Source organism: Acinonyx jubatus, chromosome X (assembly GCF_027475565.1).
Source record: "Acinonyx jubatus isolate Ajub_Pintada_27869175 chromosome X, VMU_Ajub_asm_v1.0, whole genome shotgun sequence".
NCBI lineage: Eukaryota > Metazoa > Chordata > Mammalia > Carnivora > Felidae > Acinonyx > Acinonyx jubatus.
In genome coordinates this window covers 34,757,188-34,770,090 of record NC_069389.1, presented here as the reverse complement: position 1 = coordinate 34,770,090, position 12,903 = coordinate 34,757,188, and the positions used below count along the sequence as shown (strand labels likewise).

The 12,903-nt window shown below is 49.1% G+C and overlaps 1 protein-coding gene and 1 non-coding gene across 2 annotated transcripts; both read left to right on the top strand.

Moving 5' to 3' along the window:
- The first annotated feature begins 1,060 nt into the window (after nt 1-1,060).
- Nucleotides 1,061-1,133, top strand: TRNAQ-CUG (transfer RNA glutamine (anticodon CUG)). The gene has a single exon. It is a non-coding gene; the product is annotated as a tRNA-Gln (tRNA).
- A 5,418-nt stretch (nt 1,134-6,551) lies between these two features.
- Nucleotides 6,552-7,254, top strand: LOC106985281 (RNA polymerase II subunit A C-terminal domain phosphatase SSU72-like). Its single transcript, XM_053201932.1, has one exon. It carries the CDS (start codon nt 6,630-6,632, stop codon nt 7,212-7,214), a length of 585 nt encoding a protein of 194 aa, XP_053057907.1. The 5' UTR covers nt 6,552-6,629; the 3' UTR covers nt 7,215-7,254.
- Nucleotides 7,255-12,903: the final 5,649 nt, after the last annotated feature.

Sequence of the window (12,903 nt, the reverse complement as noted above, 5' to 3'; positions counted from 1 at the left end):
ACAGCTGCTTCCCTGTGATGGGGAACACAATTTCTGGGACACAGACCATCACGGAGCAGTAGGAAGGGCACAGGCCTTGAAGCCCGAGGCGAGATTAAGTTCCAGCTGGCTAGCCTTGAGCAACTTTCTTAACCTCTCTGGGTGTTAAGAAGAAAATGAGATCAGCTACCAGTAGAAGAAGAAAATGGAGGCTGTGAGCAAACAAATACTATTTGGGGAACCTATATTTTTTTAAGATTATTTATTTGGAAAGAGAGAGAGAGAATGCAAGGTGGGGTGGGGCAGAGAGAGAGAGAGGTGAGAGAGAGAATCCCAAGCAGGTCCCATACTGTCCACGCAGAGCCCAATGCAGGGCTTGAACCCACGAACCCTGAGATCCTGACCTGAGCAGAGATTAAGAGCTGAACGCCCTACTGACTGAGCCAGCCAGGTGTCCCCCAGGGGACCTATTTAGAAGAGAGAAGCAAAATGGTGTTGCCATTATGGGAATCTAAACATAAGCAGCTTCTTGGGGGGGTTGTTTGAGAATGAATGTGCTGGCAGAAGGGTTTTACTCTGCGGTAAAAAGGAAGCTCAGAGAGACCACTCGTGGCTTGGGATCAGCGCTGCTCGGGGGCAGCAAACTGCCTGACCTCCAGAACACTTGCGCTTGTCCAGCGAGGTAGACGGAAATGGATGATTCCAGCACAGAACCTAAAACGACCTCACCCTCCCGCCTTGACTGACCCGCACTCACCAAGCCAAAGTCTGCCCTGTTTGGCTTTCCTTCTGCCTTTGCCTAGAAGTAAGGCTGCCGGATTTGACAAACAAAATAGGACTATTTATACTGAAAAACGATTCATTGTTGATCTGAGATGCAAACCGAACTAGGCGTCCTGTATTTTCTCTGCAAACTCAATCGACGGGGGAGGTCTGCTGACAGCTGAGTGAGCTCTTTGCTCACACTGCAATCACCTATTTATCGTTCGCCTCCGGGCTGCGAGCTTCTTCAGAGCGACGACTGAGCCTGGGTCTGCCACCAAACCCTGGCGGTGCCTGGTACAAACCGAACGAATGGGGCACCTGGCTGGCTCAGTCGGTAGAGTGTGTGACTCTGGATCTCGGGGTTGTGAGTTCAAGCCCCACGTTGGGTGTGGAGCCTACTTCAAAAAATAATCAACCAATCAATAACATTAAAAACAAAACAAAACAAAACAAAACAGGGGCGCCTGGGTGGCTCAGTCAGTTAAGCGTCCGACCTTGGCTCAGGTCATGATCTCACGGTTCGTGAGTTCCAGCCCCGCATCGGGCTCTGCGCTGACAGCTCAGACCCCCTCCTCCCCCACCCCAAGCCTGCTTGGGATCCTGTGTCTCCGGCTCTCTCTGCCCCTCCCCCGCTCACGCTCTGTCTCTCTCTCTCTCTCTTTCAAAACCACACCTTGAAAAAATAATTGTTTTAAAGACCAGGTATTGCTAATGAGCAAAACGAAAGTCAGAAACGGGCTTTCGTTGATGAAGTTGGTGGCTTGTTAATTAGCACCACAAGTGCCAGAAATAGGCTCTTGTTTGTGAAATTCGAGGTCTTCGGGATCTACGGATTGACTTAAATACGTTCGGGACGCTCTCCACCCATACCTGAAGAGGTTATCAGAGGACGCCGCCTGCACCTTAGAGGTGGCGCGACCTCTTCGTCTTGAAGAACTGCTGGTTCCCCGATACTTCTAGAATGTTGCATCGGCCTTGAGTGGGCCTTTTATGCAAGCGCTAGGCTGAGAGCTGGGACTTCGGGTCTACAGATCGGGTTGCAGAGACGTTTTTTTGCGCCTGGTTGCTAATGAATGCTTCTTTCAGAAACGTCCCTGCGTGCGACAGAATTTGGTCAGAGACTTGCCTTTGGGGGACCTGGTAGTGAGGATGTGGGGGAGGGGGTTACCTCACCCTCACTCACCTCAAACTTCCTTGGTGATGTGTCCGTTAGGAAGATACTGGTGTCTCAGCTCCACCTGTCTTTGCGATGCTGGGGCTGGGGCGCTACAAACCGCATTTCTGCTCAGCCAGCTGCTCGGCCCACAGGAGGTGTGAGAGGAAGACCGACGGCTAGAGGAAGAAGTAGGGACTCAATTCTTCCTTCGGCGTCTGCTGGCTTCCTGTTGGCTTCCCGTTAGTTTCCGGATCCTGTGAATGGCATCCTGCATGTTTCTTCACAGCATGTCCTTCCTGCAGCAGCAACTGAATCGAGTTTCCGGTTTTGCTGACTCCCACAGAAGCCGCCGGCATCCGTCCTCAGGGACCCGGGTCCCACCTCAGGGAGGCCCGTCCTTGGAGCTCAGACACCCGCACCGGCCAGCAGGTGGGCTGTCCTGGGGCATCCGGTTTTCAGCCCCATGTGCCTCCCCGCTCCCAGCTTGTAGGTTTCAAGAATTCCATGTTTCCTCTTTGTTCCCCCACCAGTGGTCGCTGCTATCTGAGATTGCTACCTCTATGATGCCTTGGAGTTCCCGTCTCGGTTGTTTTGGTTCTTTGGTGACTATACCCAGCTAAACATTTGGCGATCATACCTAGCTAAATGTTCTCTATATTAAAGTCTGTTAGGGGGCACCTGGGTGGCTCAGTCAGTTAAGCGTCAGACTTTTCTGCTCAAGTCATGATCTCACTGTGAGTTCAAGCCCCGCATCGGGCTCTGCCCGGACGGCGCGGAGCCTGCCTGGTATTCTACCTCTCTCCCTCTCTCTCGGCACCCCCCCCCCCAAATAAATACATTAAAAACTTGTTAAAATAACCGGTGTGGTTTTTGTCTCCTGCCTGAAGACGATATGCTACTTTCCAGAAAGAACTTTAGGGTTATGCATGACCAACCTGGCTTAGGTCAGCACGCGATAAATATTCATGGAATAAATAAACGAATAAATGACTGGATTTCCCACTGTAAATTAATAATGACTTTCCAGGTTTTTTAGACCAATCTCATGTGATTTTAATTACTGTGAGTCAGTCCTCAGAGAGCCCTCTTGCTTCAGAAGGAGAGTAACAGTCAGATGTTAAAAAAAAAAGAAGAAGAAGAAGAAGAAGCAGCTACGAAAGATTTAAAAAGATATCAAGTGCTCAAACAGGTGCCACAGTGGACATGAGTGAGCCCCCCACAGTCCTCATCTGGCTACTTTCAGAGTCCAGTCACCTCTGTACTGGAGACTTCTCCCCTAACCTTAAACACCCCATCCCTCTGGCCCAGATGATCAGCTTCTCTCTCTCTCTCTCTCTCTCTCTCTCTCTCTCTCTCTCTCTCTTTCTTTTTTTAATGTTTATTTATTCTTGAGAGACAGAGAGGCAGATTGTGAGGGGGCAAGGGGCAGAGAGAGGGAGACACAGAATCCGAAGCAGGCTCCAGGCTCTGAGCTGACAGCAGAGAGCCCGATGCAGGGCTCGAACTCAGGAACCGTGAGATCACGGCCTGAGCTGAAGTCGGACGCTCAACCGACTGAGCCACCCAGGTGCTCTGATCAGCTTCTCTTTGATCTCACTCTCCTCCAAGTTCAGAACCATCTGGGCTCTCCTGGGAGAAGCTGAGAAGCACCTTTCTTCCCTAAGCCACCCCACAAAACGTTAATAACAGCTACAGACACTTGACATCCTCAGAAGGTATCAGTCATTAAGGGAACCAGTTGGTGGCTAACGGAGGGGCAGCAAACTGACTCCAGGTTTGAAGCAATCATTCGAGACGCAGCTAAGGCACTAGTCCTTGCCCTGACCTCTGCCTCGTCCCCAGAGAACTGTTTCAACCTTGGCCCCAGCCTTTGCGACTTCTGCTCTTACTGGACAAAACATTCTATCATCCATCCCTGTGACAACAGGGATCCAGGCAGGGTAGGCACAGGGCCTTGTGGGATTGCTGGGGTACCATGTTGCCCAGTGTCCTGTCCCCATGGAACTCACAGCAAGAGCCAAGATGATTATAAGAACGGAGAGAGGCGTGGAAGAGGACCATCCATCAAGCTCTGGAAGGGGCAAGGAGGTCAGGGAGACTTCCTGTTTTTTTACTAAGAAACACTGTTGCCGTTTTTGAGCTACCTCTGGCCTCAGTGAGTTTTGCTGGAATAACCAGTACCTGTCTGGTTTTTGTGTGTGTGTGTTTATTTTTGAGAGAGAGAGTGCAAGTGAGCAGGGGAAGGGTAGAGAGAGAACAGGAGAGAGAGAACCTCAAGCAAGCTCGGCACTGTCAGCGCAGAGACCGATGCAAAGCTCGAACTCCCGAACCGTGAGATCACGACCTGAGCCAAAATCAACACTCGGACGTTTAACCGACTGAGCCATCCCGGTCCCCGACACCTGTCTGTTTTCTAGAGGGCCTGCCCTCGGGCTCCTGGAGCGGCTTTCTTGAGGAATCTGGAAATGGCGGGGAATGGAAAGTGCGGGGAGGACCTGGGGGCGGGGCCCTGGCTGCAGGTGCTACGCTTACATCAAGCACTTTACTGTCCTGTGGGGAAGACAAACCATCAGAAAACAGCCTGACAGGTGTAACCCACAGGGGCATGCGTTGAACACAACGAAGGAGGTAGCCTTATGAGTAAGCTGAGTCTTCAAAGGCAGCAAAGTGTTGGCCTAGAAGAAGGGGCCGGGAAAGAGCAAGTGTGGGAGTCGTTTGGTAGTAAGTATACTCTGTACGTTAGCTAACTTGTCGATAAACTATGTAAAAGAATTTTTAAAAAATACAGAAAAGACAAGTGGTGCTTGACCACACAGAGCCTGAATGAGGCTTGCCACTTACTACCAAACGACTCCTACACTTGCCACCATTTGATTGCTAGGATTTTAAACACCACAGGGTCATGAATCTGATATACACTCTAGAGAAATCACTGTGGCTGCAGAGAAGACAATGGATTTGAGAGGACCAGACTGCAGGCAGGCTTGGGGAGCCCTGGCGACAAATTACAAAGGCTGAACACAGAGAAGTAGCCATGGGGAGAGAGAAAGCAACAGAATCAAGAAATGACAAGTGCACAAGCCTAGTGGCTAACAGGATAAGGAGCTCCTGATTTGTTTTCCTTAATGTTTATTTTTTGTTGAGAGAAAGAGACAGCATGAGCGGCGGAGGGCAGAGAGAGAAGGGACACACAGAATCAGAAGCAGGCTCCAGGCTCTCAGCTGTCAGCACAGAGCCCGACGCAGGGTTCGAACTCACAAACAGCGAGATCATGACCTGAGTGGAAGTTGGACACTTAACCGACTGAGCCACCCAGGTGTCCCAAGGCGCTCCAGGCAGGCATCTCTACTGGTCACTCTCACCCAGACTTTTAATCATACCTCTCAACTTTCCACCGTAGTTGGAAGGACTGTTTATCTGGAGCCAGGATGCGGCAGGGAGATCTTTGTAATTTGTACTATAGGGAGCTCACGACCATAAACTCTGGAGCGGGCAGTGGAGATCCAAGTAGCAGCCCTGCGTTAGTACCTGAGAGCATTCCATGCCCAACGTCAAAAGGCCCAAAGTCTTGATTTGAATCGTATTTCAATGAGAAGATTCACCACAACGTATTTTCCTAGGCGCTCAAAACGGTAGATTTCCAGGAGGTTAAAGGCAGTCTTTCCACGATTGCCCTGTACCGTTAAAAAGTATTTAATGTTATTGGGGTGAAATTGACATATTCGTTTCAGGGGTACATCGTGATTCCGTAGTTTAACCTCAAACATTTGGACCCTCACGCCTTGCCTGAAGCACACCGTTGTGGTTGCTGTATCTGGCTGCCGGGCAAGTTGACAAATGTAATTTTCATCTCAGATGGCCATGTATCTAGCTGAAACGTGAGCCATCGAACGAGGACAGAGAGGAGAAGGGACACCGTGGAGCAGCTGGAAGTCTCTGCCCTTGGAGTTAGCTATCGCCGCATAACAAACCATCCCCGAGCCCAGGAGCCTAAAACAACCATCCGTTTATTTCTCACAACTCTATGGGGCAGGAATTTGGGGCAAGGGGAGGTGGGTGTCATGAATCACCCTGCTCCCCACGGTGTTGGCTGAAGCTAGAGAACCCAAGTGCCCACACAACTGAAGCCTCAGGTGGGGTGGCTCAAGTATGGGGGCCAGTAGGATGTTCGGACCTCTGTCTCCTCATGGTTCTCCTCATTGGTTCCCCTCCGCGTGGTCTCTCTCTCTTCCGCAAGACAGCCTGGGCTTCCTCACACGGTGCCTGAAATCCCCCTAAGCAAACACGGAAGACACAAAGCTTCCGGAGCCCTAAGCTTAGACCCCTCCCCCCACGCCCACGTCACTGCAGTCACATTCTACTTATCCAAAGTGTCAAGGCCAGCTCAGACTTACAGCCAAGAGAAAATAATTCTACCTCCTGAGGGCAGGACCACTGCAAAGTCACTTTGCAAAGGGGTGTGAACACGGGGCGACACGAGTCCCTGGGAATCATCTCTGAGAAGCTAGGACACCTGCCAGGGCGGGAGGCGGAGGGGGCGCCCGGCACACCCCCACGCCTTGCGCACGGCCCTGCCGTGCGCGGGTCACGACGCAGTGGCACGTCGAAGAGGTTGTGACCTCAGCGCCTCGCATTCCAGGTGTCGCCGTGGCCATCTCGCTGGTGCCCAAGGGCCGTGGTTGCGTGGGAGTGGCCGCACGGGGGCGTCGCAGCCAGGGGAGCCGCCGCTATGTCTACCGTGCCGCTGCGGGTGGCAGTGGTGTGTGCCAGCAACCAGAACCGGAGCACGGAGGCCCACTACTTTCTCAGCAAACGGGGATTCAGCGTCCGGTCCTTTGGAACGGGAACTCACGTGAAGCTCCCGGGCCCCACACCCGACCAGCCCAACGTTTACGATTTCCAAACCACCTATGACCAGATGTACAACGATCTCGTCAGCAAGGACAGAGACCTCTACACGCAAAATGGCATGTTACATATGTTGGAGCGTAACAAAAGGATCAAGCCCCGGCCGGAGAGGTTCCAGAACTGCCAGGACGTGTTTGATCTGATTGTCACCTGCGAAGAGAGTGTGTACGACCAGGTGGTGGAAGATATGAATTCCAGAGAGCAAGTGACCTGCCAGCCGGTGCACGTGATCAACGTGGACATCGAGGACAACGACGAAGAGGCCACCGTGGGCGCGATCCTCATCTGCAAGCTGTGCCAGTGCATTCAGCACACCGAGGACATGGAGGACGAATTGGACGAGCTGTTGCAGGAGTTCGAGGAGAAGAGCGGCAGACCCTTCCTGCACACCGTGTGCTTCTACTGACCGGCGCCGCCGCACTCCTGCAAGCCCCTGCTCTGCCCTTCCTTTCCTCACTACCTTTCCCTTCCAGATGTATGAAATGAGAAGATAGGCGCGGGCACCAGACGACAGACAATCAGGTTACTTCTCCTCTGCTTTTTACTTACGGGGAGCATTGACTCTCAGGTTGATTCTCTTCAACGAAAACTGCAAACAACGGTTTCTAGTACATTTCATCTCTACCTCTGTGGCTTTCTTGTTCTTTCCCTTCCCTCCCCCAAGCTTGCTGGAGGGGGGGAAAAAAAGAAGCTGCCACACCTGCCCCCCCCACCCCCCCCACCCCCCCCCCCCCCCGCGGAGCCAGTGTGCTGGGTAGCTTGAACAGCAGAACTTTGCTTTCTCACAATTCTGGAGCGAAGTCCAAAATCAACTGCTGGCTGGGGGTGGGGGTGGGGGGGGGGCGGCGGGTTTATCCTGAGGCCTCTGTCCTGGGCTCGCAGGTGGCCACCCTCTCACTGTGTCCACACCCAGCCTTCCTCTCGTGGCACTTGGATCTATACTAAGAACTAATGTTTGATTTCCATCCCCATTTCTGGCACAGAGCTCCCCAAATTGTTGGAGCTTCCTAAGTCATGAGAGCCATACAGGAGTCCTTTTTTATGTCAAAGAGGTGACTTTTAAGCACAACTTAAGGAGGGGGGCTGGTTGCCAGGACACCCAGTGATGTAACTGGAGGCTTGGAACTTTCCATTTCCCTTCAGCCCCAACCTGTGGGAGGGGAAAGCGGCTGGAGGGTAAACCAGTTCTTTTCAAGTTTATTTATTTTGAAAGTGGTGGGAGGGGAAGGGGCAGAGAGAGAGGGAGACACAGAATCGGAAGCAGGCTCCAGGCTCTGAGCTGTCAGCACGGAGCCTGTCCCGGGGCTCCATGTCACAAACTGTGAGATCATGACCTGAGCCAGAACCAAGAGTCGGGGGTTTAACCGGCTGAGCAGGTTTCAAGAGCTTCCGGGTTGGTGAATGAGAACACATCACATGCCAGTGTTTTTGTCTTATCTTTTTAGATTTATTTATGTTGAGAAAGAGAGCACGAGCCGGGGAAGGGCAGAGAGAGGGGGAAAGAGGGTTATGGGCTGTCACTGCAGAGCCCCATGCGGGGCTCAGTCTCTGGAATCGTGAGATTATGACCCGAGCCGAGATCAGGAGTCAGATGCGTAACCGGCTGAGCCACCCAGGCGCCCCACATGCCACTGTTTGGGACCCCAAACTCCACAAGGACAGAAGCGCCTTTGTCTGGGATCTCACCTTATGTCTCCCTTCAAATGGCTGTTGATTTGTATACTTTAACTGACAAACTAGTACGTAAAACATCTCTCTGTGCTCTGGGAGCGGCTCTAACAAATTAATTGAACCCAAAGAGGGAGTGATTGAAACCTCTAATCTATAGGCGGTAGACCAGAAGCACAAGTAACACCCCGGGCCTTGTTAGTGGCATCTGAAGATGGGGGAGGGGACAGTTCTGTGGAGCCCTGAACCTGTGAGATCTGATACTGTCTCCAGGGACTGTCACAATTGAGTTGGATTGTAGGACACACAGCTGGTGTAACTGGTGACCTCAATCCTTACGTCTGCGTTCACACTTCCTTTGTGTCTCATCCTCTTCTAAGAACACCAGTCTGATTAGCTTAAGTCTCCCTCCTTTTGCCTCATTTAAAATGAATTACCCCTTGAAACGCCCTATCTCCAAATACAGTCACATTGGGGGCTACGGTTTCCACATATGAATTTTGGGAGGGCACCATGCAGTTGATAACAAGAGGCAATACATTAAGTTTGATCAATACTTATACGACTTACCACTGCTTCTCAGCTAGTCTTATGGAGACTGAGAGTTCCCTCTTGAGTTCCAAGTAATGACCAGTACCTTGGTTTGGTTATATATGCACATTTCAGAGACTTGAAAGAAACCAGGAATTGAACATATTGATTCTTATACTTTGGGATTCTCTCTCTCCCTCTCTCTCTGCCCCTCTTTTGCTCATGCACATGTGTGCATATGTGCATGCATTTTCTTCCTCTCTCAAAATCAATAAGTATACTTAAAAAAAAAGAAAGAAAGAAAAACACTAATGTGCCTCTGATGGCTCATCAGGAGACATGACACAGCTGAAGAAAGAGTCAGCAAATTTGAAGATAGGTCAGTGGAAATTACTCAAGCACTAAGAGAAAACAAGAGTGGGAAGAAAACCAGAACAGAACATCAAAGACATAATATCAGCCTAACATATGTGTTTATTTATATTTGAGGGAGAGAGAGACAGAGCATGAGTGGGGAGGGGCAGAGAGAGAGGGAGACACAGAATCTGAAGCAGGTTCCAGGCTCTGAGCTGTCGGCACAGAGCCCAACCTGGGGCTCGAACTCACGAGCCACGAGATCATAAAGTCTGACTGAGCCAAAGTCTGACTCCCAACTGACTGAGCCACCCAGGTGCCCCCAAGTCTAACATATATGTAACAGGACACCCAGGAGAAGAGAGAGAATAGGGCAGGAGAAATATTTGAAGAAATAATGGCTGAGAACTTTCCAAAATTAATGCCACAAACCAAACCACAGACCCAAGAAGTTTAGAAAATACTAAGCAAGATTAAAACACAAACAAACAAACAAACAAAAAACACTAGGCATAGCATATTTAAGCTGCTGGAAACCTAAGTCAAAGAGAAAATTATAAAGGCAGCCGGAGAAAAAAGACACATGATGTGCCTTGCAACAAAGATAGGAATTATGGCTGACTTCTCATCAGAAACCATGCAAGGCAAAAGACAAAATGCCATCTTTAAAGTGGTTTAAGACAAAAAAAAAAAAAAAAAAAAAAAGAATATGTTTGCCCAAAATTCTATACCCAGCAAAAATACATTTTAAAGGTGGGGTACCAGGCTGCCTCAGTTGGTAGAGCATCTGACTCTTGAGCTTGGAGTTGTGAGTTCGAGCGCCACACTGGGTGTAGAGATTACTTTAAAAAATGTTGTTGTTTTTTTTTAATAAAAGAGAGATAATTAACAAAAGGATTTTTAAAAATTACTTGTTTCAGATTTGGTATTTTGATTTTTAAGAAACACAGTAAAGGTGGGGCACCTGAGTGGCTCCATCAGCGAATTGTCTGACTTCGGCTCAGGTCATGATCTCATGGTTTGCGAGTTCGAGCCCCACATTGGACTCTGTGCTGACAGCTTAGAGCCTGGAGCCTGCTTGGGATTCCCTGTCTCCCCCTCTCTGCCCCTCCCCTGCTCACATTCTCTCTCTCTCTCTCTCTCTCTCCCCCTCCCTCCCTCAAAAATAAATAAACATTAAAAACATTTTTTAAAAAAGAAATGCAATAAAGGTGAATATGTGAGGTGATGGATGTGTTAATAAACTTGATGGGAGGAATCCTTTCATAATGTATATGTATATTCAATTCATCATGTTGTACACTTTTAAATGTTTATTTATTTTTGAGAGAGAGAGAGAAAGAGAGAGAGTGAGCTGTGCAGGGGCAGAGAGAGAAGGAGAGAGAATCCCAAGCAGGCTCCATGCTGTCAAGACAGAGCCCAGTTCAGGGCTTGAACTCATGAACCATGAGATCCCGACCTGATCCGAAATCAAGAGTCAGTCGCTTAAGGGACCGAGCCACCCAGGTGCCCCCTCATTATGTTACACTTCATCTTACTATTTTCTTTTCTTTTCTTTCTTTTCTTTTTTTTAAGTAGGCTTCATGCCCAGTGTGGAGCCCAACGTGGGGCTTGAACTCACAGCCATGGGATTAAGACCTGAGCTGAGATCATGAGTCAGACGCTTAACCGTCTGAGCCACCCGGGTGCCCCATCTTACTATTTTACTTATCAAGAAGACCTCAACAAAGCTGGGAGCAAAAGAAATGCAAATAATATACTGCCACTTAAATATACACATACATTGAATTGAAATACATAAATTTTAAAAAAATAAATAAGTTGCACACACCCCTACATACACAGAAATACGTTCTCAAAGGAGAAAGTGAGAACTCATTGCCAGCAGAAATGCACCATAAGAAATGCTATAGGCTGAAGGAATATGGTATCAGACAGACATTTGGATCTGCACAAATAAATGAAGAGGGCTAGAAATGGAACTAATGAAGGTAAATAAAAATTCATTTAATTGGGGGGGGTTGCTCTGAAAGATAACTGTCTAGAGTCAGTCTTCTATGCTGATAACAGCAATGCCTTGTGCGTTTACGGCATATATAAAAATAAAACGTACGATGGGGCTGAGGAATCGGTAGTAAGCTCTGAATAAAGCCTTTACACGTGAAATGGTATAATGTTATTTGAAGGTAGACACTAATTAATTACTGTAAACCCTGAGGCAACTGTTAAAAAAAATTTTTTTTTTAAGCATTAAATGGTTTAACATGCCGTCCTGGATCGTCTGTGGGCAACCCTCTTCCCCCTTCTAGGCTCTCCCAAGTATGGTAGCGTCAGGAGGCATGGGAATTACATTTTCCATCCTTCCATGCCAAATGGGTTACCAGTTAGATTCTGCCACTAATCTATCATGACTCATGGTAGCTATGTTCTATCAAGTCGCCGTGAACGCTGAGTTAGTGGATACTGACCCATTGCTCCCAGTGGAAACACACGTTTAGGTTCTGGGGAGCCTTTGAACAAGACATTTTTGAGAACTGATCAATGCACGGCCTTGTTTTATGTATGTTTCTGGGTGTGTGTGGTTTTTTTTTTAAGTTTATTTATTTATGTTGAGAGAGAGAGAAAGTGTGAGTGGGGGAGGGTCAGAGAGAGGCGAGAAAGAATCCCAACTGACCGAGCTCAACCGACTGAGCCACACAGGCACCCCGATGTATGTTTCTGTTTAAAGACACCTTGTTTAAAATATACCATTGATTCCCTAATGGCCAGCACCCCTATAAATCCAGCCTGAATGAAGCTTACCCAACACACGTATCTTCTCCATAAGGCACATCACAACCTCTTCAGCACTACACTTGGGGGCCGTTATATACAGCAAAGCCACCAACAGAAAGCACAAAACTGTGAAAACCATGGCTCTAAAAACACCAAAAAGACACTTGTTTACAGTATGAGAGCTGAAACGAGAAGGCAGAGCATCACCTTGTTCAACCTCAGCTAGGAAAAGGTGCAGCAGGAGACCCAAGGTTTTTTTCACCGGTCTGTACAAGTCCGCGAATAACTGTGAACATACCGTGCTTCTTTTTTTTTTTTTTTTAACGTTTATTTATTTTTGAGACAGAGAGAGACAGAGCATGAACGGGGGAGGGGCAGAGAGAGAGGGAGACACAGACTCGGAAGCAAGCTCCAGGCTCTGAGCCATCAGCCCAGAGCCCGACGCGGGGCTCGAACTCGTGGACCGCGAGATGGTGACCTGAGCTGAAGTCGGACGCTTAACCGACTGAGCCACCCAGGCGCCCCTGACATACCGTGCTTCTTGATTTGGGGATCAGGAACACATTTTAGCGAGTGAGCAAATTTACAAACACACGAGACCTGGAAGGCCAAAGGGAGGCCAGAAGCCATCATTATTATCCCTTCTCCAAAACCAGCAGGCAGACAGGAAGGGTACAGCAAGGGGAAAGCTTCGTGGCAACCCCCAGACACTTCCCTGAGAATCACCTACCTTGGTCTTACAGGCCCGTGTGCAACCCACTGTACTT

Excerpts from the sequence above, each read along its gene's own strand:
- LOC106985281 (XM_053201932.1), top strand. The coding sequence starts at position 6,630 with ATGTCTACCGTGCCGCTGCGGGTGGCAGTGGTGTGTGCCAGCAACCAG.